Raw genomic sequence first — 23,333 nt, forward strand, 5'->3', positions numbered from 1 at the left:
GGACACAATATCGGGTACATAAATGTAAAATGAATATAGATTAAGTAGATCATTTAAGGCTGAACATTGGTGCCAAAACCCAGGAGGAAGGAGGGACACACTGTCAGAGAGCCCTCTCTGCTGAGGGAGATCACGTTGCTGAGGAGATCAAGCAGCAGGAAGGAGCGGAGACCGCCAGTGGCTGCCTGAGGCGGTGTGTGCTGGAATAATGAAGGTGGCTGTGGGACGGAGAGTTCACTGCCGTGCTCCTGGGCCAAGGAAGGGTGGCTGCTGTCCAAGAGGGAGTGGAGGAGTCAGGGCCGTTCACAAGGCCGCTGGATCCTGCTGCTGTCTGCCATGTTTGGGGAGGAGCAGGGAACGAGGGACTCGCTGCCGGATGCCCTCGACCGGAGGAGCCATCGCCATTTACCAGGAGCCGGAGGAGCATCGAGCTGTCCACCAAAGATGTCCAGTACCATTGCATGGCACCGCGAGTGAGATCCTATCAACTGGTTGAGGACTGGTTTAAAAAAATCAGCAGTTTTTTTTTCTCTCTCCCCTCACTCATCTCTGTCTCTCCTCATCCTTCTATGTCCTTTTCTCTCACCTCGTCTGTCCTTACCCCCAGGTATGCCATAGCCAGCATGATCGGCTGCCCCCAGAGATGGGGATATATGACGAGTGGGAGAGGAGTGAGGCTGGTGGAGTTAATGATAATGGGCAACACCTGCGCCACTCACCGGTCTCGAGTCCCACGGAGGATCTCCTGAAGGATAAAAGGAGGAGTAACGAGAGTAAAGGATGAGAGAGGACCAGGCATGGACTATTTATGTTGTTTTGGTTCTGTTTGTGCACATCAGTCGTTTGTGAACAAAACTATTTTCAGTTTTATGTTTATTTTATTATTAAATTGGTTAAATGTTCGGCGGTTTCCGCCTCCTCCTTCCCAATCTACGAACTTTGTTACAACTTTTTTTCTCACTTCTGTCATAGGCGGAAGCAGTTATTTACCCCTAGAGCCCCTAAGTGAGGCAATTCACATAATAACGCGCACTTCAAATAGAAAAGAAAATATCAATTATAACACAAATCTCAGATTTTATCTGAAAGAAAAAAGAAATACACACACACCTAGGATGCTTTGAGGGTGAGAAAAACATGGGCTAATATATTTTTGGGTGAAATAACCCTTTAAGATATCGTCTCTCAAGACAGCGCTCCTGACCGTGCTCACCTCCATCAAGAACATTCAATAATTTAAGTTTACCTAATATTTGCCCCGTACTACTCCCACACTACTCTCACATTATCCTGACTCCTGCCCTGGATAAGTGCCCAAGGTTCCCACTACTCCCTTCCGAGACCAAGTGGTGAATCTGCAAGCACTTCCCCCTGCCAGCCTTGGCATTGCTGTGTCCTTGTACGCGCCCTGCGTATATACATGGACCACACCCGGCACTTTAGAAGCTCAGAGCAGCTCTTTGTCTGCTATGGAGGCCAGCAGAAGGGGAAGGCAATCTCCAAGCAGAGGTTGGCACAGTGGATAGTGGATGCCATCGCCTTGGTGTACCATTCCCAAGGCAAGCCTTGCTGCCTGGGGGCGAGGGCTCATTCCACCTGGGGTGTAGCCTCCTCCTGGGCTTTGGCGCACAGTGCCTCTCTAGCTGACATCTGCAGAGCTGTCGACTGGGCAACACCTAAAACCTTTGCGAGATTCTACAATCTTCGCATAGAGCCAGTTTCTTCCTTTGTGTTGGGTAATAGGCAAGTGTTGGGAAGAACCAGCTTGGTGCCACATTTTTGTAGTAGTTCCATCCCTACTCCCAGGAAGGACGTGCCTCAGAGACCCATTCCATATGTAGCACTGCCCCCCGTGGGTCAGTCCATATGTCCACATATCACCTGTGGACATATGGACCAGTTCTAGTTCATATGGAGAAGATCTGAAGCAATCTTTTTTATATAAGTTGAAATTCCTTCATTTAAGACATTTCTGTGGACGGAACAGCAGTATGGCCATCTCCAGCAGCAATGTGCTCAACTTTGGCTCCTCTCGGTACCCAGATCAGTGAAGTACAAGACACATACTTTCACATCTCGATTCCATGTTCTCTAATCAGCAATATATAGTTTCTTTTATTTGAGGTTGTGAATGATCCTGTCCTGACATAACTTTTTATAATTTAACTCTTTCACTGGTGAGTTTAAAATATTCTAGCTGTCCCCCCAGAGTGAGTTTTTTTTTAGGCAACCCTTATTTTAGAACGTTTCCCCTTATTGTTTCCATGGCAAGGCATCATGCTTGTCACGTGATACACTGCGGCCACAATAACACTGTATGACAGATGGATTGCTTTTATTTCGTTTTTCGTTTTTTATTCAAAATATTCATAAAATTGCTTACCATGTCATTAACTATCTGGTATTCCGATTTACAAATATGTGTAAATGAGTGTCTTTTGTCATTTAAAAATCATTTTAAATGATCTGATCGTGACCTGTAACGTGAGAGGGGCGCCACCATGTTTGTTTTGCGCTGCAGTAAGTGGCCGGTGAACTGGGAGAAGAATTCTAGACAAAAGAGAAGACTAGTTACTTACACTGTGTGTATATGATATTAATAAAACATGGTGGCAAATTTTATTTGAATGTATTGTTATTGCTGCTTCCATAAACATCGGTATGTATTTTACGAACTCTAAATGTACTGTTTTACTAGTATTTATGTGTATTTAAATGTCTGAAACCTAAAATAAACATTTTTGTGGTTAAAACCACTGTGTATAGCTGTGATTATATGACAAGTGCAGCGGTGTCTCAGCGCCAGATAAAGCGTGAAAGCAAAGTTTGAATTTGCAGTGATGTGATGTCACTGAACTTTCTAAATCCCATATGTAGGACTGTACTCCTAGGGGCATGAAAATAAAAATCCCATATGTGGGACCGTACCGCTCAACAGGTTAAATGATAAGATACATTTGTAGTTTATTTATTTTAATTCTCAGAAATTTAAAGAAATGTTATATTATGAGGAAGAATACTTTTATGAGCTATACAATGTTTGTTAAATGAAAACATTTAATCATTTAAAAGAGCCTTTTCATGTAGTTTGAAAAGCTTTCAGGTCAATCCCCATCCACTTTCAGTTTTATCTGAATACAGATACAGATAGTTTTGAGATTGCTACAGATAAAGATACAGATAATGGCTCCACTTTGCATCCCTAACTAATATTTTAAAATCACATTTGAGAGAAATAGAATAATACAAAGTGTCAATATTTACTTGTGGTGATAATCTGTGTCTCCAGCATGTGATTGTCTCAGTTTGACAGTGAATCTTGTCACTGTGATGTATAGTGATAGTGTGTTTCACACTGAATCCATCCATCTTTCTGTGTGTCTCTATAGATTCTGAACTCAAATTAACTCCTTCACTGTCCAGTCACTCAAGAACAGGTTCAGGATTCCTACCTTCAGATTCACAGTGTACAACAGAAAAACAGATCACAACGTACCCTAATCAGAAGCCATGGATGAACAAGGAGGTGCAACTCCTGCTGAAAGTCTGCAACACTGCCTTCAGATCAGATGATGCTCAGGCCTACAGCAAATCCAGGGCTAACCTGAGGAGGGGCATCAAAAAGGCCAAGTACTGCTACAAGCTAAAGGTAGAGGCACACTTTTCCAACTCTGACGCATGTGGCAGGGCATCCAGGTCATCAGTGACTACAAGCAATGCAACTCTACTCCAATGGTCACAGACGTCTCCTTCCTTAACGTTCCAAATTACATTTATGCTTGCTTCAACAGTGACAGCAAGGAGATGGCTACCAAGATCACACTCTCAGCAGACCACCAACCCCTCAAACTCACCTCCACAGATGTCTACACTGCATTGAGCCGGATCAACGCACACAAGGCTGCTGGCCCAGACGGCATTCCTGGACGTGTGCTTAGGGCATGTGCAGAGCAGCTTGCAGGGATCTTCACAGACATTTTCAACCTGTCCCTCACCCAAGCAACTGTGCCAACATGCTTTAAGTCCACATTCATTGTGCCAGTGCCGAAACACTCCTCCCCGATGTGCCTGAATGACTACCGCCCTGTAGTACTCACACCTATTGTTATGAAGTGCTTTGAGTGACTGGCCCTTGCACACCTCAAGGACTGCCTCCCACCCACACTGAACCCACACCAATTTGCCTACCGTCGCAATAGGAGCACAGAGGATGCAGTATGCACAGTGCTGCACTCTGTACTCACACACTTGGACAATAACAAACACGTATGTACAGATGTTGTTTGTTGACTTCAGCTCGGCATTTAACACTGTCATTCACTCCAAGCTGACCACAAAACTTGGAGACCTGGACATTAACACTTCCCTCTGCAACTGAATTATGGACTTTCTGAATAACAGACCTCAGCATGTTAGGTCTGGCCACACCTGCTCCACCACCATCGCACTTAACACCGGCATACCACAAGGCTGTGTGCTGAGCCCATTCCTCTACTCCCTTTACACCCATGACTGCAAGCCTGTGCATGGATCCAACTCCATCATTAAGTTTGCAGTTGAAACCACGGTGATTGGCCTCATCAGAGACAATGATTAGAACCTCCTTAACACCAGCAAGACAAAGGAGCTCATTGTGGACTTAAGGAAGAAGAAAGGAGCACGCATGACCCCATCCACATTAACGGAATGGTTGTTGAACATGTCTCCAGCTTCAAGTTCCTGGGAACCACCATCTCGGAGGACCTGTCCTGGACCACAAACACCTCCAGCCTGGTCAAGAAGGCTCACCAGTGCCTCTTCTTCCTCAGGACACTGAAGAAGAACCATCCTTCAGCCATCCTGGTGAACTTCTACCGGTGTGCGATCGAGAGCATCCTGACCAGTTGTATCACAGTCTGCACTGTAAAAAATGATTTTATGGCTCAGTAAATAAAACAGGAAAAATCATGCATCTTTACTAAAAATATATTAGTAAAATTAAAAACTCCTGAATATTAAGTAAAATCTAAATATATACTCAATATTTTCTTGTAAATATTATACATCCAACAGAGAGAAGTAAATTTGACTTGTGATTATCTAGCTATTTTTACTCGAATTAATAAAGTACTTGAAGCAAATTTTAAAAATCACATAAAATTTAAAGCGAGGAATCTGCGCATGCGTGGAAAAGAAAACCCGCGATGATTGAAGGCTTCTCCATGATCTCCATTAGTTCTCGACAGGTAAGTAGGCCTACTATTTAAAACCGCATTATATTATGGATTTTTACATTGAATTTATTCAAGAAACATAATTTCATTAGATGATTGTGTTGTTATCACTTCATTATGTACCTTTGAAAAGTTTAGCGTGTTCTTGAGTTAGCTTTGTAAACGAGCACCATATAAGCTAACGTTACAGTCTACGTAGCAAAAAACGATTTTCACATAAATATGTGAATTTGTACGGTTGTGCATTGTTTCTTAGGAAAAAATACGTATGTCGCAGCCACGAATTAACAATTGGTGAACACGTTTTCATTCCATAATTTTATATAAATCGTGCACAATACAAAAAATCCAACCATAATAAAAATACTTTACAAAAACAGGGCTTGGGCGCCGCGTTGCATTCTGGGACGTGGCGGCCATGTTGATGGCGTCGTGAATGTAAACATACAGCAAGTCGAACGAGAAGAAACAGAGTTGGGAGAAAAGAAAAAATATGTTAAAATCGCGAAAAGGTTGTGGGATTTACAGGGATATGCTAAGTAGGGATGCCAGGGATCGGTATGTGGACAAAATCGGCACTATTAACGTTTTGGATCAATATGAAAATCCCAACAAAGAGTGGAGCACCGACGACAAGTTGCTGCCGCACTTTTGCATTACAGATATCTTCGGCTACCTTGTTTGTTTTGTGAGCGCCTACACTTCAGAACAGTTCCCGAAGCTACAAGTCATTGGAGTCTCATGTGCAGTTCACAAATGGATGGGTTAAGGAGCTGCAGATCATAAAGCCGGCAAACAGTATACAGTAATCCGGACAAAGGTAAACAGCACTCCGCCTAGTTGCAAGTTTAGTAACCGTTAGTGCTAACAAAACCATTCACATGTACTTTTAACTAACTTATGTGTTTCAAAAGTTTAGTTAGTAGCTGTCAACCCTCCCGTTTTTTTTCCGGGGTTCTCATGTATATTGAGCTCTTTTCCGCTGTCTTCCCGTTGTAGTATTTTCCTGTAAAATATCCCGTTAGCCCTTCCATCGGACTGTTGTCCTGTTGCTACACAGTTGCCCTTCCAGCAAAACAGATATTTTTAAACCATCGTTTTGCTTAACGTTACTTGAAAGCAACCTTACCGTGATATTGGCCTTTTTAAGATAACAGCGTGGTTGTTGTGAGAGCAGGATTTTCACACCAATGTAAGCAAAGTCACGTTAGACAGAGCTTCACAATCTCGCTTAGTTAATGCAGCAGTTTTGTAGTACGAATTTTTGCTGTCAGCAGAGGGACAGCAACAGAAAGATGAATGTAGAAATTTTCCGGTTTTTTGGATGAGTAGCCCAGGAAATTTCCCTTATTTTCAGTGTTTACTTAAGCTATATAAATTAATATTCAGATATTATACCTAACTTGGTCTCCGTGGTCGCGCCTCCAAGCAGGAAAGCAGTGGCAAGTTAATCCATTTTTTTTCAAAAGGCGATTATGTGTTGCGCTATTACACCCCACAATACAGCAACGGTTTACCATGGTTGAAATAGATTTTTAATTAATCAAATTAAGACACAGGGCTGAGAGGGAGTATGTCTAAACACTGCGCAGTAGTCCGAGTAGCAGTAAAGGAGGCCATCAGCATGGCGGCCACGCCAAGTAATGACGTCACGACGCCCAAGCCCTATTGTGCGTTGTTTATTAATAGGTCCCTTTTTTACTCAGTCGTGTCCACTTTGTAAATTACCATAACTCGTTCCCTTTTTTAAATAAAAAAAGAGTTAAAAGATTATTAAAAATCTTTATATGGACACGATTAACTAAATTAACGTAGTTTAATGCAAAGAAAAATGGCAAGGTGAACTGTGATGCAGTATGTTTTAATGAGTTTGATTTGATTTAATATAGTGATGATGTTTCATTTCATTTTTTTTTCTTTTTCTTTTTCTTTCTTGTTTTTTTTTTTTTTACACAAGTTTTGTGATCTCTTTTCAAAGACTATAGTCTCGTTCTGCACAACATCTGAACAGCCCCCAAAAAAGTACAACTCAAAGATAGCCACTGGTTCTGTAGTGTTTAAAAAAATCCTCATTCGTTTCATCAAATTTAATTATGTGAAATGAATTATGTGAATGCAAATACTAAATAAACTTTTAGTTTAAAAATATGCTGTTAACCAATTTATTTTGTCTGTTTTCTTAATTGCAGAATATTTATCACGTGCATCCAGTCCTTCGTGCTGTCTTTGCTGTAAACTGGTTGAAAAGGACAGAAGTGAGAAACTTATTTACCCTCATTTGATAAAACTGTTTTGAAAAAATAATTTTACATTTAGAAATTTCTAGAATTTCTGTTTCAGGTTTTTTATTAGTTTAAAAACTTTTCCAAATTCCCTTGGCCAAGGAGTTTTCTTGTTTGGGGGGTGGGGTCAGGGGCTTAGTTAACAGGTTTTATTTGTAACTGCAGTCTGTTAGTCATGTTTTGATACTGAGATTAAGAAGCTGTCATATCTATGCATAGAATGACTGCTAATTGGAGTTGTAATGTGTTTAATATGCCATTGAACATGGATGTTTGCTATTGCTTAAGCTGTTGGTTTAAACTATTTTTAAAGTGATCTTAAGCATCATAGGTTTCGTGTGTGCTGGCTATTTCTTGCATGATTTGTTCCTAAAAAAAGACTCTGAACTACACATTGTCATGGTATTATTTTTGTGACATTATAAACAGAAAAAAATTTAATTACATTTAAATTAATTACCAGCACTGCATAAAACATGTAAAATGTATTTAAAAGAACAACTGATTTTACTTAATTATATCAGATTTGTAAGCGAAATTTACTCAATAAAAATTTAACAGGTCAAGTTACATGTACTTATTCGTTTTTTTTTTTTACTTAATTTAGTTAAGTAGATTTACTTAATTTCCAAATGTATTAAATTTACTTGAAAAATGCTCGTGCAAAAACTTGCCAAATAAAAATTAAGTAAATTTACTGATTGTTTTTTTCAGTGTGGTATGGGAACTGCTCAGTTGCTGACTGCAAGGCACTGCAGAGGGTGGTGAAAACTGGCCAACGCATCACAGGGACACCACTTCCTGCTATTGAGGACATCCAGAGAAAACGCTGTCTACGTCGAGCTCACAGAATTCTTAAGGACTCCTCTCAACCTGACCATAGACTGTTTAACCTCCTGCCCTCTGGGAGGCACTTCAGGAGCCTCCAGACATGGACCAGCAGACTCAGGAACAGCTTTTTCCCTACAGCACCACCACCACCACACACCAAACACACACACTCCTCACCCCTCCTCATCATTACATCTGGTTTACAAACAAACAAACAGTTCACTTGTTATTACTTGCACTACTGTCTGTCATTCATACAGAATACTGAATGATCCATTTGCACACTGAAATATTTTCTATGCATTTTTTTTTCTGTCCATTGCACTAGTGTAAATGATGTTCATATGTTCATAGTTTCTGCTTATAGTGTACATACACTTATTACAACATCAATCTGTATAGTATGTTCATAGTACACCTATCTGTATATCATGCTGATAGTATTTAGAAATCTGTAAATTATGTCTATAGTACTGCCTTATCTGTATATTATTGTACATTTGTAACATATTGTAGACACTGTATATCCTGTAATTACTGCTTATTGCACTTCTGGTTAGATGCTAACTGCATTTCGTTGCCTTGTACCTTATATGTGCAATGACAATAAAGTTGAATCTAATCTAATCATACTAGGATTTGGACTGAATAAAACACTTATAATTTTCTTCATCAGACACTTTGACTGTTGCGAGTTTGAGTGATGCATCTCCTCTCTGTAGTTCTTGATAATTCAGTTTTGTTCTCCCTCTGTAAGACTGATTCTGATCTGTCTTCATGGTCCTAATAGAGATGCACACTACTGAGTCTTTCAGATCAGATCTAAACCACTCCACTCTCATGTCCACAACACTTATGAGAGGTGCTGCTTGAAAGTTTGTGAACCCTTTAGAATTTTCTATATTTCTGCATAAAAATAACCCAAAACATAATTAAATTTTCACACAAATCCTGAAAGTAGACAAAGAGAATCCAATCAAATAATCAAACAAAGGAGACAAAAATATATACTTTGTCATTTATTTATTGAGAAAAATGATCTTGTGTTAAATATTTGTGGGTGGCAAAAGTATGTGAATCTTTGCTTTTAGTATCTGGTGTGACCTCTTTTGCAGCAATAACTGCAAGTAACATTTCTTGTAGCTGCTGATCAGTACTTCACAACAGCTTGTAGAATTTTAGCCCATTCCTCAGTACCACTTCATCTGTGATGTTGGTGGGTTTCCTCTTATGAACTGCTTGCTTCAGGTCCTTCCACAAAATTTCAATTGGACTAAGGTCCGGATTAAGGTCATTCCAAATCATCAACTTTGTTCTTCTTTAAACATTCTTTGGTATAATGTCTTGTGTGCTTGGGGTCGTTGTCTTGCTGCATGACCCACTTTCTCTTGAGATTCAGTTCTTGGACAGATGTCCTGACATTTTCCTTCAGAATTTGCTGGTATAATTTGAATTCATTGTTCCATCAATGATGGCAAGCTGTCCTGGACCAGATGCAAAACAGGCCCAAACCACGATACTACTACCATGATGTTTCACAGATGGGATAAGGTTTTCTTTCTCCAAACATAACACTGCTCATTTAAACCAAAATGTTCTATTGTGGTCTCATCCATCCATAAAACATTTCTCCAGTATTCCTCTGGTTTGTCCACATTATCTTTAGCAAACTGCAAATGGCCAGCAATGTTCTTTTTGGAGAGCAGTGGCTTTCTTCTTGCGACTCTGTCATGCACACCATGGTTGTTCAGTGTTCTCCTGATGATGGGCTCATAAACATTAACATTAGCCAATGTGAGAAAGGCCTTTAGTTGCTTAAAAGTTAGCCTGCAGTCCTTTGAAACCTAGTGGATTTTACAAGTCTTGCTGTTAAGAGTGTTGTTTGTTGGTGGATTACTCCTGGGGAGGGTAACAGTGGTCTTGAATTTCCTCCATTTGTACACGATCTGTCTAACTGTGGATTGGTGGATTCCAAACTATTTAGAGATGGCTTTGAAACCTTTTCTAGCCTGATGAGCAACACCAACTCTTTTTCTGAGGTCCTCGGAGAGCTCATTTGTTTGTGTCATGATACACTACCACAAACATGACCAAACTTTGATAGATCCCTGTTCTTTAGATAAAACAGGGCACACACTGACACCTCATCTCACTGATTAAAAACACATCTGAACAGATGGACTCTAATTTCACCTTCAAATTAACAGCTAATCCTAGAGATTCACATACTTTTGTACACAACAGCGTGTTCCAGTTCCTGCCAATATCCAGCAACTCCAGGAGATGTGTTGCACTGCATGAGGCAAATGGTGGTCACACAAGATACTGACTGGTTTTCGGACCCACACACACCCTTCTGTTACAAGAAAACTGGTTAAACCAATCATGACAGAGTAGGATGCAAATACACAACGTGTATCTACATATAACATTTACTTTGTTTTATATTTGTAAAAACAACAACAACAAAATACTTAAAAAAACTCTTATGTCATTTGTAAGAATATATATTCTTTGTTCTAAACCAATATAAGACCTCATATCACTCATGCTAAACAAACTCTTGTTCAGGTAAATGTATTTCTCAGTTGTGACACAACTTACCTACTCAGTTGTTTATATGATATATGATATGATATTAATAAAGCAATCCAGAGTTCATATGACAGTTTGTAACAGTCATAAATAAAATAATCCAGGTTGATTTTCTCTTTCACCTATCACCGAATAACCCACGCAATGAAAGAGTCCCTCCCATTATTCCAGCTAATAAACGGGCCACTGAAATCATTCTCTCTGTGTAGTCATGTGTCTGCAAGCTTTGTCTATAGGATTTATGATTGGCATTTGTGGAAGTAGTCTCGCTTTTCCTATCAATTTGATGGACTGAAATAGATTTTTAAGTAAAATATTCAAATGAAATAAAACCAAAAATACAACACCTTTTTAAAATTTAAAAGAAAAAATAGACTGAGAAATGAGTGAAACATATGACACCTGGCCCAGGTGCCATTATTTCACACACAAATTCGTACACACACGATAACAAATGATAACAAAAACAGGATTAAAAAGACACTGTATGTTAACTGTATGATAAGCTCTTCATGATGCTTTTCATTATTATCCAAATGTCCACATTTTTAACTGGTAGTGTAAATAATATTTAATATGTATTGCTATAACTCTTGCAATTATTGTATTTCCTTTTATTTCATTTACTTCAACATGCAAATGCAGCCACTGATCTCAGAAGTAATCATCACAGATAATCAGTGGTGTTGAGTTTTCATTCCTCAGATACCCCAAACTAACAAATGGATAGAGTTTCTCATCAAAAGACTGATTAGTGTAAGAATACATAAGAGACATACCCTCCACATCATAAAAAGAGACAAGACCCTTCTCATAATCCACAAACACACCGACCCTCTGAGGATTCACATTCAGAGGAAGAGATACGTGTGGAGACTTACGAGCCCAACACTCCCCATCTCTCAGACTCACAGTCCAGTATCCAATCATAGGACTCACAACAGTCAAGCCCATCCAGTAAACAGATGCTCTGGCCACTCCTAAATCCCACTCAGTTTGCCCCTTCGTCTGAACCTCATAGTAAAAACATCCTGAGGAGAATCCATCCTTCCCAAGAACACCAAGATAATCATTAAATCTTTTTCCATTCACTCCTTCCAGTTGTGTGTTTCCATAACTCACTTGTTTCCCATCACGAGACACAATGAGATGTGGATGAGCCGTGTCAGCATCCAGAATCACATCCCCTGCTGAAAAATATAGAAACATCTGCTTTACAGATGAGTATAATAAAATACAGGCAATGTTTAATTTTATTTTAATAAGAATTATGGTAACTTTACAACAAGATAAACAGGAATAAAAAATACATCATTAATTGTAAACAAATGTAATGTTTAATGATCGAATTGTTCTGATCATGTATTTGCTGTTTTATTATATGTGCTTGAGTTTTCTCTGTGTGTCATTTTGTTGCTCATTGCTGGATCGCCTGGTGATTTGTTTATCTTGCTTTTCTTTTGTTAAACATTTATACATTTAAATAAATAGTTTCCCTTATGGGACTAAAACTGCATTTGATCATTTAGGATTTAAATCATTTGATTGCATTTATACAGTGCATTATACAAAACTCCCAAACACATAAAAGAATTGACATAATAATGAATTTGTGAAAATAGAATTATTAAAATAAATAATTATGTTATTAAACATGAGTGATTTTCACTCACCTGTGTGTGTTCTTAAATGCGTGATCTCTAAAAACATAAAGTACAAAGTTATAAAGGCTTCATAACAGAATTAATCTTTAGATCAATAATAAAATAAATAATTTTAATCACCACTTGATCCAAAAAAAAATCCAAGACACTTTACAGTGTTTAAATATCTTATAATAAAATATAACTAATTGGATACACACATGAATACACAGCATATTAATTATTTCATTAATTCATTCCTTCATTCATTCATTCATTCAAACAATTCAAAAGTAATAAATTAATATTTTAATGAAGCCATATAAACAAACTCACCTTGTAATATAATCATCTTCTGATTTTGTAAACGTTGATCAAATTCTAAAGGAAATTCAGAAAAAGATGAATATATATATATATATAACTCTAACAAAGAAAGATATGTACATCTGCTAACTGAATAAATATACAATACACAAACAAATGCTGACCAGGACAAGATACACAAAACTAATACACAGATTCTGTTAAGAGACTGACTTTAAATGAATAATAAATTAATAACTCAATAAAGAAAAATTTGTTCATGTTTTATTCTCTAATTATCAAATCTCATAATGAAACATGAGAAAACAGCATTAAATATATAGGCTATATTCACCTGGGGGGTATTCCAGAAAGCAGATTATGTGACATACACGGGTATGTTTAAGGGTAAGCAAGCAGATAAACTCAGTTTTCGGTTCCAAAAACAGAAGCACCTTTTAGGGTATGCAAGTAGCCATAGCAATCTGAACAAAACCGGCTCCGGAGTACTTTGGTTTTCATCTGTTACTTGGTTTTTTATCGTTTGATTTACCTGCACACCTACTATTAATTTTGTTATTGGTTTAGTCTGTCTATTTAAGATCTGTGTTTCATTTAGTTCATGGTTAGTTCTCGTTGCACTTTACCCAGCTGTTTTGTTCCTGTTTCTGAAATGCTGAAGCGCTGTTCGACTCGCTGTTCACTCTGCCTGAACAACTGACTTCCTGGCCTTCATCTACAATTCATCCCTTCACCCCTTCACCTCTAATGAGCTCCTCCTTCCCTCCAGCTCCACGTCAGTCCTCCAGTGTCCTGGTTTCACTTCAGATGCTTGTCACCATGGCTCCACCTTGGACTCCACTTCCTTTGGCTGTGTCTCAGTCAATCGTCGCCCTGATTCCTGCAGCCAAGCCTCACCATGTCTCCTTCCTCCCTCAACTCCAGTGTGGGTCAGTGTCCTGGTCATCCTGCTAGGGGTTCCACCCAGATTTAGAGGCATTCAGTCATAATCCTACAAATGGTAGCTTCTCACCAGTGACTCCTGAGCCAAACATATGCACCACATATCTGAAAATGCAGTTCCTTAGTCAACCCAGGTCACGTTCCCTATTGGTCAGCAAACAATCCAACACTTGGTGAATTCTGATTTAAAATGAAAGGAAGAGCCAACATCGAAGGATCAAAAAGTGACATAGCTATGAACAGCCAGTTATCCCTGTGGTAATTTTTCCTGCTTAAAACCCCAAAAGCCAGAAGGATCGTGAGGATCCACTTTCACAGTCTTTATACATACTGAAATCACCTGAGAGCTCAGCGTATATGTGATGGTAAGCTAACCTTGCTTTCTGGAATACACCATATGCCTACATCTGTTCAACCAAGGAAACCAGCCAACAAGTGTCTAGCTACATTTTATATTGTTTAAAACTGCCATCATGGATTAAACCCAAATATTAATTTGAGATGTGGTGGCGTTAACATTGTTCGTGAGAACTTTTCACAGTCTATTTACTTAAATAAAATTTATAAAATAACAAGAAAACAAGAATTTACTTCTGTTATTCTTAGTAAACACAGCTATCAGTATTCCAGCATTCACACTGAGCACAACAGCTACTGAAATCAGGATGACTGATGTCCTCCAGAGATCAAACATATTACCTGCCAAACAAAACCATAATTAAGCACACTGTGTAAATCAAACATTTTTAAATCATTTTCAATCATATTATGATCAATTTTGAATTGTACATACATACTGTTAATACAAAACTATTGTAAACTTAATGCATCTGTGCTTTTAACTTAATGGCCTATAAGCTGATAATGCATTATTTATTTATTTTTAACTGAATCAAAAATACCACGAGAACATGACAAACAAGTACAGGAACAATGTGCCAGTACTTACTTGTGGCGATAATCATTGTCTCCAGCATGTGATGTCTCAGTTTGACTCTGCAGTGAATCTTGCTGTCTGTCTCATATACAGTGAGGGTGTGTTTAACACTGAATCCATCTTCATTTCTGTGTGTCTCTGCAGTTTCTGAACTCAAACGGACTCCTTCACTGTCCAGCCACTCAAGAACAGGTTCAGGATACCAACCTTCAGATTCACACTGTAGACGAAGCCCACCTGATTGATCAAATCCATCTACAATGATCACCGGAGGACTTCCTGCAACAGCTAGATGAAGATGAAGAACATTCATTGTGATATAAACATAAAACAGCAACATGTACACAAAATGAATCATAACTAAATTCATTAAATTATAGTTTTCATTGGTTTACTCACCCTCAACTCTGACAATAACAGTGGCATTAACAGACCAGGATTTGGACTGAATTAAACACTTGTAACGTCCTTCATCAGAGACTTGGACAGATGAGAGTTTGAGTGATGCGTTTCCTCTCTGTAATTCTTGATGATTCAGTTTTGTTCTCCCTCTGTAGGACTGACTCTGATTTGTGTTTCTGTCATCATGATCCTCATAGAGATACACTAGTGCGTTTTTCAGATCAGGTCTAAACCACTCCACTCTCATGTCCACAACACTGATGTAGGGTTTAACTGAACAGGGCAGAAAAACATCTTCACCAGCTAAAGCAAATACTGTATCTGCAGGTTCCACAGCTTCATACTGCTCTGTAAAAGAGAAGGAGAATAAGTCTTAACAGGTTTTAAGTCTTCACTGCATTGTGTAAACTGAGGTGTCATCATTTATTTACTCTCCAAACCTTCCATTTCTTTTACAAAAGAAGATAGTTTGTATAATGTTCATACATCACTGAGTGGCAACCTCCAAAAGGACAAACAAATAATAAGAGCAGTACACTTAGATGTATCAAGCCAGGTTTAATGTTGAAACTGAAACGACACAATTTGATCTTTCACATCTCACTGATCATAACATATCATTGTAGCATTTGGACCAATCAGACACACAACTATTTGTTATATTTAACAAATAATATCTAACGCCTCCTCATCTAACCAAATATAGACCCTTCCCCAAAAGGCAACTATCACCTCAAAAAGGGCAGAACAGGCCTCTGGTTCCAAAGCAACCACAGGCACACTATCTGATAACACTAGGTTTACGACACCCAGGAGAGAAAATAAACAACTCCTAACTCAAGTCTCTCAAAAACAGACACATAATGCACATAAAAAGGGACTCTTCTCTAATTAATTCATAGAAAAACCTTTCTTTGAATGAACACACATATACTTTAGGGTATTGTGTGTGCTGTTACTGTTCTTGTACATTGTGTTTTGTGTATTGTATATGTTATTCATGCTTATGATGGATCACTAGTTAATATAACCTCATCTATATGATGTTTGGTATCTATGAGTTCGTATTTTCATGATCTAAATGAGAGTGTATATTATATGTTGATGCCTATGCAACACATTAGTTTTATAAGAATCCTAAAGATTCTTCTCTTGAACCCCCCAATCTAATTTCATATGCAAGACACCATACTAGAAACAAAGAGTTGTAAAACTTCCCTCCAAAAGGTACCATTCCTCATTGGCTCACTCAAATCCTGAGGGTGTGACATCGTCACCCTATATAGATCACTGATCACCAGATCAGGGCGGTTCTTTTAGATTCAGGAATTCCAGGAGAAGATGCTGAGCTAAGAGCCTTAAAAACCACCCTAACTTGTGCCAGGCTTTTCAGCCTTGACTTTCCATTCATCAATATCCTCTGATTCGAACTGGTCTTTCTCATCAACTCACCTCAGCAGAGACCAACTGGAGCCCCAAAGTGCATTAGGACTCTTTTTCAAACAAGCAAGACGTGCAAGTATCAAACTTAGTCTTATTAATTGATACATTAAGTATCATATGCACCTTTTACAAAGGTGTGTTTGAACTACGAAACTGATGTTTCCTTCAGGCTGCTGAATATCAAATTGTATGATAGCTACATGTTTTATTTCTCATCTCTTTACTGCTTAAGCTTTAACCCTTTTTCCTATGCTGACCGTATGTGTGTGTGTGTGTATGTTAGACTAGCTTAAGTGTTCATGTAGTTAATAAAGTCTTATTTGTATCACACTTGAGGTTGTTCATTGTTTGCTCATGAAGTCCCTAATCATGCAGGTTTTAGCTACATGCTCTGAGTAGTATTGTACAGTAAGAAAGTTATTTTCCTTAACCAGGAAATTAGCGTTCTTAGAATTGACAGACAGTTGTCACTGAGAGGTCAAGTAAATACTTACAGCAGATCTAAATATTTATAATTACTCATAACTAGTTATTATTGATTATTCATATTTCCCCCTTGAGCTGATTCGCTACATCATGTGTGACTTTAGGGCTACAGGGAAAATGTACAGAATTAACACCTTTAGCCAGAAGATGTCCAGCATACTGTACATTATTCCTTGTGTAATTAGGTCTTCCTACCACTTTAACAAATAAAGACATGCTTCATCTCTTTAAAAATAATAAATCATTACCTGATCTTGAATCCGTAATTCCAATAATAACCAGCAGTGTCAAAAAAATTAACTTCATGTCTGAGAAAAATGGATGCTAAAAGAAAAATATGAAAAGAGAAACCATGTATTATAATCAGAAACTCACACAATGGTGTTAACATGCAAGTGTTTTGCCTCTGAATACTTGTGTACACACACAAATTACATTTCATACACATCGACTATCCCTTTCTGTTACAGAAAAACTGCTTAAACCAGTAGAAATAGCAAACGTTGTGATGCGCATGATGTCCACAGACACATGAAGCCCTGAGCGACTCTGTTAACACCCAGCAGAGGGCAAAGATGGCAGGCCAAGATAAAATGCCTTGGAAAATGGGAAGACGTGGGTAAAGGAAGTGGATCATCTAGCAAAGGAGGCGCTGAAATGATCTTATGTAGAACTGAATATTCCACAAGAAGTTAAGGCTATAATATAAAAGGCAAATGGCAAGTACAATGGAATGAGGAACCAGGAAGACATCTTTATCAGATTCAAAATAAAATTGGTGGTGAAAGAGGAAGTCGAGGCAGTAGAAGAGTACTTATTTCCTGTATAGAATGAACAAACATGAGTCTGGGAATTGCAGTCTATGTGGATTAGAAGAAACTGTAGATCATGTATTAATATATTGCACCGCTTATCAAAATGAAAGGATAATTCTAGTAGAAGAGTTTAAAGAAATGGGGATAGGAAATTTTACACTTAAAAAAAAACTGTTGAATAATGGCTTGGAAAGTTATAGAGTAAATAAAGCATTAATGAAATATTTAAGAAAGGTGCATCTGTTTAAGAGGATTTAGAAGCCAATTTATTATTAGTGGTCCTTTTCCTAAATTTTTTCAGTTTAGTTTTTCTTCCGGTCCCATCAATGAACCACAATTCAGCTCAATACTTGCTTACACACATACACTTACCAAATACATTTCATACACACAGTACGATCCTTTTATGTTATAGAAAAACTTTTAAACTGGATGAAATGCACGACATAAACTATCACACATGCACAAACACAGATCTCTATACATCTAAATTCAGGCAATCGGCTGCTAGAAATTAATTTACTGACATGTTTTTTTTTTAATCCTGTTTCAATTGTGGGAAATTAAAAGAGCTCGTTTAAATCTCCTGCTTTCAGATCTGTAATATTTTAAAAGCAATAACTGCAATTTTACTTACCTTTTTTTCACACATGCACTGTAATTAACTAATTTTTCTTTATATGATTAAACAGTGTTTGTTCACTTGATATTTGGTGAAATATTTCACTGTTATTAATCTGGAAAACAAGACAGATAGAAACACACTGTCACTCTATATGGGATAAGTTTTCACATGGGCAACTGTTGTCCTTGGAATTTATATTATAAACACCAACAACTTTATACTTTATATTTACACCTAAAGTTTGAGAAAACAGACTTCTGTTGTTATGACGCAGCTATTATTATTCCAACAACACACTGAGCAGAACAGCAACTGAAATCCTCCAAAAACTAAACCTTTATACCTACAAAACAATGTAAAGACTCACATATTGAGCACATATAAAAATATTTATATATTAAGGTGCTGAATGAAAGATGTTACAGTACTGCATTTACATCAGGCGTTAAACTTTCAGAGATGTGTAAACTCTATGATTATCACTGAATAACTTTAAAAGATTTAGACTATAAAGTACCTGCATTTAGTTACACTAACTATTATTATGACACTTATTTAGTCCTTATAATGATGGTGAATATTCAGAGGCAAGGGAGAGTAAAATCTAAATAATGGATTTATTACACAAATAATAATTCCTCATTCGACACACGTTCATTTTCTTATGGAGTGAAAAACATCGCAGAACAGCGAGGACACAGACAATGAGCTGACGGACACGACACAGTAGGAAACCAAGTCTCAGCATTCAAAATCTTCATTCAAATTTTATTAAGAATTTCAAACGATAAATACAGTTTTGGAGCTTTTTTAGTAGCGTGATGGATCATGCGCGCTCCCGCTTTGCCTCAAGTTCAAGCGAAGCAGGAGTGCATTCTTATTAGCATGAAATAAACATTGAATGAACATCCGATCCATGTTGAAAGTAATGTGTATCATGCAATCACTCAACATGTGTATCAACCGCGGAAAGGCAGCAGCTAGAAAATATTAACAGCAGAAAATCCACTTATTAGTGTCCATAAACTGAGAAAAATGTACAGTAGAGAAAATTTTGCAAAAAATTACATTTATATATTAACTCATAATTGCTTTTTTATTATAATTAATAAAAATGTAGATTCTTATATTTATGTATAGATTATTATATTTAGTTATTATAAAAAAATGGTCTAATATGAACTTGTATACAAAACAATCGTTAGGGTTCCCTGTAGTTTAGTTTAGAAAAAAATGAGAAAAACATAAAGTGTAGACTACATTACCAGTAAAAGAGATTTTTAATGTTTTTTTTTTTTTTTAAGAATTCTCTTTTGCTCACCAAGACTGTATTTATTTGATCCAAAATACAGCAAAAGCAGTAATATTGTGAAATATTTTTACTATTTAAAATAACTGCTTTCTATTTGAATATATTTGAAAATGTAATTTATTCCTGCGATTTCAAAACTGAATTTTTAGCATCGTTACTCCAGTCACATGATCCTTCAGAAATCATTCTAATATTCTGATTTGCTGCTCAAAAAACAGTTATTATTATTATTATCTTGAAAACAGCTTTGTTAGAATTGTTTCAGGTTTCTTTGATAAATAGAAAGTTTAGAAGAACAGCATTTATCTGAAATATAAATCTTTTGTAACATTATAAATGTCTTTATCATCTTTTGATCAATTTAAAACATCCTTGTTAAATAAAAGTATTAATTTATATAATTGCCATTTTTTATGCCAGGTTGAGTTATACACTGATTTTCTGTCATGGACCTCCTGAATTAGCCCTGGCCACACCCTGTATAAAACTTTCCGCCACTGCGAGGTTCTCTCGCCTATCAAGCTCCTGTGGGGCTTTCAGTGGATGAAAATAAAAGGAGGTGGGCATTTAGTGGTGTACTTTTTGAAACTTTTAACTGGGCAAAGGGGGTCACTTGGGCTGGCAAACATGAATCCTCGGTAGCAGTCTTTGTTGGGATTCGTGGGCTTTTTGTGGTTTATTGTTTCTGCCTTATAAGACAAGCAAACATATTCAACTCCATTTTCATCTTTTTTAATAACGAATTAATGCATTCAATTAGGGACCCAGTCAACCTGAGTAACTTACCTGGCTACGGTCTCGGCTGAGCCTGAGGTAAGCCTACATCACCGTCTCCTCCATTATGACGGAAAACATAAAAACAAAAATGAGCGCTTCTGGCTCCACCTATCCTGGCAGAATTGTCTTTTTGTCAGCTGTCCTCTTGTGCCGTTGCGATGGGACAGAGCGCTGATCTGGAACCCCTGGCCACGGATTTGGGTCAGGGTATATTCTGTAAAACGGTTTACCAATCAAGTTTCGCAATCGGCAAAGCAAACTGTTGCCAGTCCGAGAAAAAGCAAACTGTGCTTGCACACACGCGATGGGTAACTCGAGCACAATGTTCCTCTGTGTCTTCCCAGCACTATACCATAGAAAGTACGAGGTTTGAGAAGTAGAAGGCGGGGCAACAGTTAAAACATTTCAAAGTTAAAGTACATGCAAACACATATTAATAGACAAGTTTCAGTCAAATATTTATGGTTTAGCCCTATAACAAAACCCAGTGTTAAAGCAGAGCGCATCTGGAGCATTAGAATACTGTAGAATACTGTAGGCCATCACTGCGGAGCTGAAGAACACGATTTCTTGAGGGATCACATGCATAGTTACGTACAATAACAATATGACATGATATAAGAAAAATCAGAGATGGTTTATGTCCTTTGAAATAACGCTAACCACTTGTTTGGATATGGTGGAAATTTTAATTATTACATTTATATTTATCAGACGATTTCAAACTAAGACAATAAAAAAAGACAAAAATAAAAAAACAGCAAAAAAAAACAAAAGATCAAAAAAAACCAAATTCTATCACAACACAGTTGTTATATATATATATATATATATATATATATATATATATATACACACAGTGGGTACGGAAAGTATTCAGACCGCCTTAAATTTTTCACTCTTTGTTATATTGTAGCCATTTGCTAAAATCATTTATGTTAATTTTTTTCCTCATTAATGTACACACAGCAATCCATATTGACAGAAAAACACAGAATTGTTGACATTTTTGCAGATTTATTAAAAAAGAAAAACTGAAATATCACATGGACCTAAGTATTCAGACCCTTTGCTGTGACACTCATATATTTAACTCAGGTGCTGTCCATTTCTTCTGATCATCCTTGAGATGGTTCTACACCTTCATTTAAGTCCAGATGTGTTTGATTATACTGATTGGACTTGATTAGGAAAGCCACACACCTGTCTATATAAGACCTTACAGCTGCACTTAAGGTTCCTAAGAGCACAGTGGCCTCCATAATCCTTAAATGGAAGACGTTTGGGATGACCAGAACCCTTCCTAGAGCTATCGGGGGAGAAGAGCCTTGGTGAGAGAGGTAAAGAAGAACCCAAAGATCACTGTGGCTAAGCTCCAGAGATGCAGCCGGGAGATGGGAGAAATTCGACATAAAATAAACAACATTATCAACTTCAAAAAAAAACTTAAACAAACAAACAAACACACACACACACAAACTTTGATTAAACGATTTGATCCACTTCAAATGTTGACTTATACACACACACACACACACACACACACACACACACACACACACACACACACACACACACACACAAACACAAATAAAACAAGTAGATAGAATAGAAATATATAGAATATAGAAAGCAAGTGTTTTTTAATGAAAAACAAGTAGCCTAGTTAGAAAACGAACAGAGAGCAAACAGAGGGTCAAGTGTTTTTATTCAAATGTAAACATGTAAACAATATGTACAGAATTATGTGAAGTTACATATTTACATTATTTTTACAGTTACATTGTGTGGCATGATAGGTAAGGATAGTAGTTCTCAGATGTGAATCCTGATATCAGTATTTGAAAGACCCATTATTATAGACAATTCACTCACCAATTATTAAAGACAGACACTTGAATTTATTCCTGAATGAATCAGCATCTTGAACGAATAGACTGAAGGCTTCTTTATTAAAGGCAGGCGTACACGGTGCGAATTCGGATGGTCGGAAGATCGTATGTCCACGCACACGTCACGAGTGAGTTTATCTAAAAATCGTACGGACGAGGTGGTATACGACACGATTTTACGACCTGCCAATTTCCGAAGCAATCCCACGAAGTTGAAGCAACTAGAAGCAGCGCTGCACAGAATGATCACTGTATGACATACATATTTAGGCCTAATATGATATTGTTTAAATCGTTAAAAAAACAAATCAGTTGCCCCTAATGGGAAAGTACATTTCTGACACTGATAGAATCATCAGTGGTTTATTTCTAGTTGTGAGGACAGGTATAAAGTAAATTAATGAGATAAAAGAATATTACATTTTTCAGATTTCAATATTAAATTAAAAATGACTGGGATGAAACCCTGATTTTATGCTGATTCATCACAAAGACAACAGTCTTCTTTAGGCCATTCATTTATTTTATGTGAGAATTAAGAGTCAAAACAATTCTGCTGGCAGAATTTGGAAGAATATTAATCATTAAAGAACTTAGCACAAAAATCTGCAATTATCTTAAAGTCATTAGTTATTTTCTTATCAATACATAGTTGCTGAACTATGTTGCTGAAATTTTTTTAATTTGCTGCCTTTTCCAACCCTAAAGAAGTAAGCAGCCGAATTCTGCTCACCCTCCTCCAGCCAATTCTGAAACAGATTCTGATAAAGCCATGGGTTTACAGTAGGCCTACTAAGACGGATTTATAACT

General features: G+C 37.4%; 1 protein-coding gene across 3 annotated transcripts; it reads right to left on the reverse strand.

Annotated features, from left to right (window-relative positions):
* Positions 1-9,344: 9,344 nt before the first annotated feature.
* Positions 9,345-20,980, reverse strand: LOC109062218 (butyrophilin subfamily 1 member A1-like). Of its 3 annotated transcripts, none has more exons than XM_019079301.2 (9): positions 20,640-20,980; positions 18,554-18,653; positions 17,350-17,425; positions 15,170-15,520; positions 14,783-15,058; positions 14,425-14,532; positions 12,901-12,945; positions 12,595-12,621; positions 9,345-12,108 (listed from the first exon to the last, which is right to left on the reverse strand). In XM_019079301.2, the coding sequence occupies exons 2-9, from the start codon at positions 18,566-18,568 to the stop codon at positions 11,576-11,578; spliced, it is 1,431 nt and encodes a 476-aa protein (XP_018934846.1). In that variant the 5' UTR covers positions 18,569-18,653; positions 20,640-20,980; the 3' UTR covers positions 9,345-11,575. The 3 variants fall into 3 exon arrangements, with proteins under 3 accessions (XP_018934846.1, XP_042575530.1, XP_018934848.1); XM_042719596.1 differs by having other exon boundaries at positions 9,345-12,111; XM_019079303.2 differs by lacking the exon at positions 18,554-18,653 and having other exon boundaries at positions 9,345-12,111.
* Positions 20,981-23,333: the final 2,353 nt, after the last annotated feature.

Source organism: Cyprinus carpio, chromosome B3 (genome assembly GCF_018340385.1).
Source record: "Cyprinus carpio isolate SPL01 chromosome B3, ASM1834038v1, whole genome shotgun sequence".
Lineage (NCBI taxonomy): Eukaryota > Metazoa > Chordata > Actinopteri > Cypriniformes > Cyprinidae > Cyprinus > Cyprinus carpio.

Coding starts and splice junctions, on each gene's coding strand:
- LOC109062218 (XM_042719596.1), bottom strand. Junction 14,533..14,782: donor GACAATGATTATCGCCACAA/GTAAGTACTGGC, acceptor TTTGTTTGGCAG/GTAATATGTTTGATCTCTGG. Junction 12,622..12,900: donor GAAGATGATTATATTACAAG/GTGAGTTTGTTT, acceptor TTATGTTTTTAG/AGATCACGCATTTAAGAACA.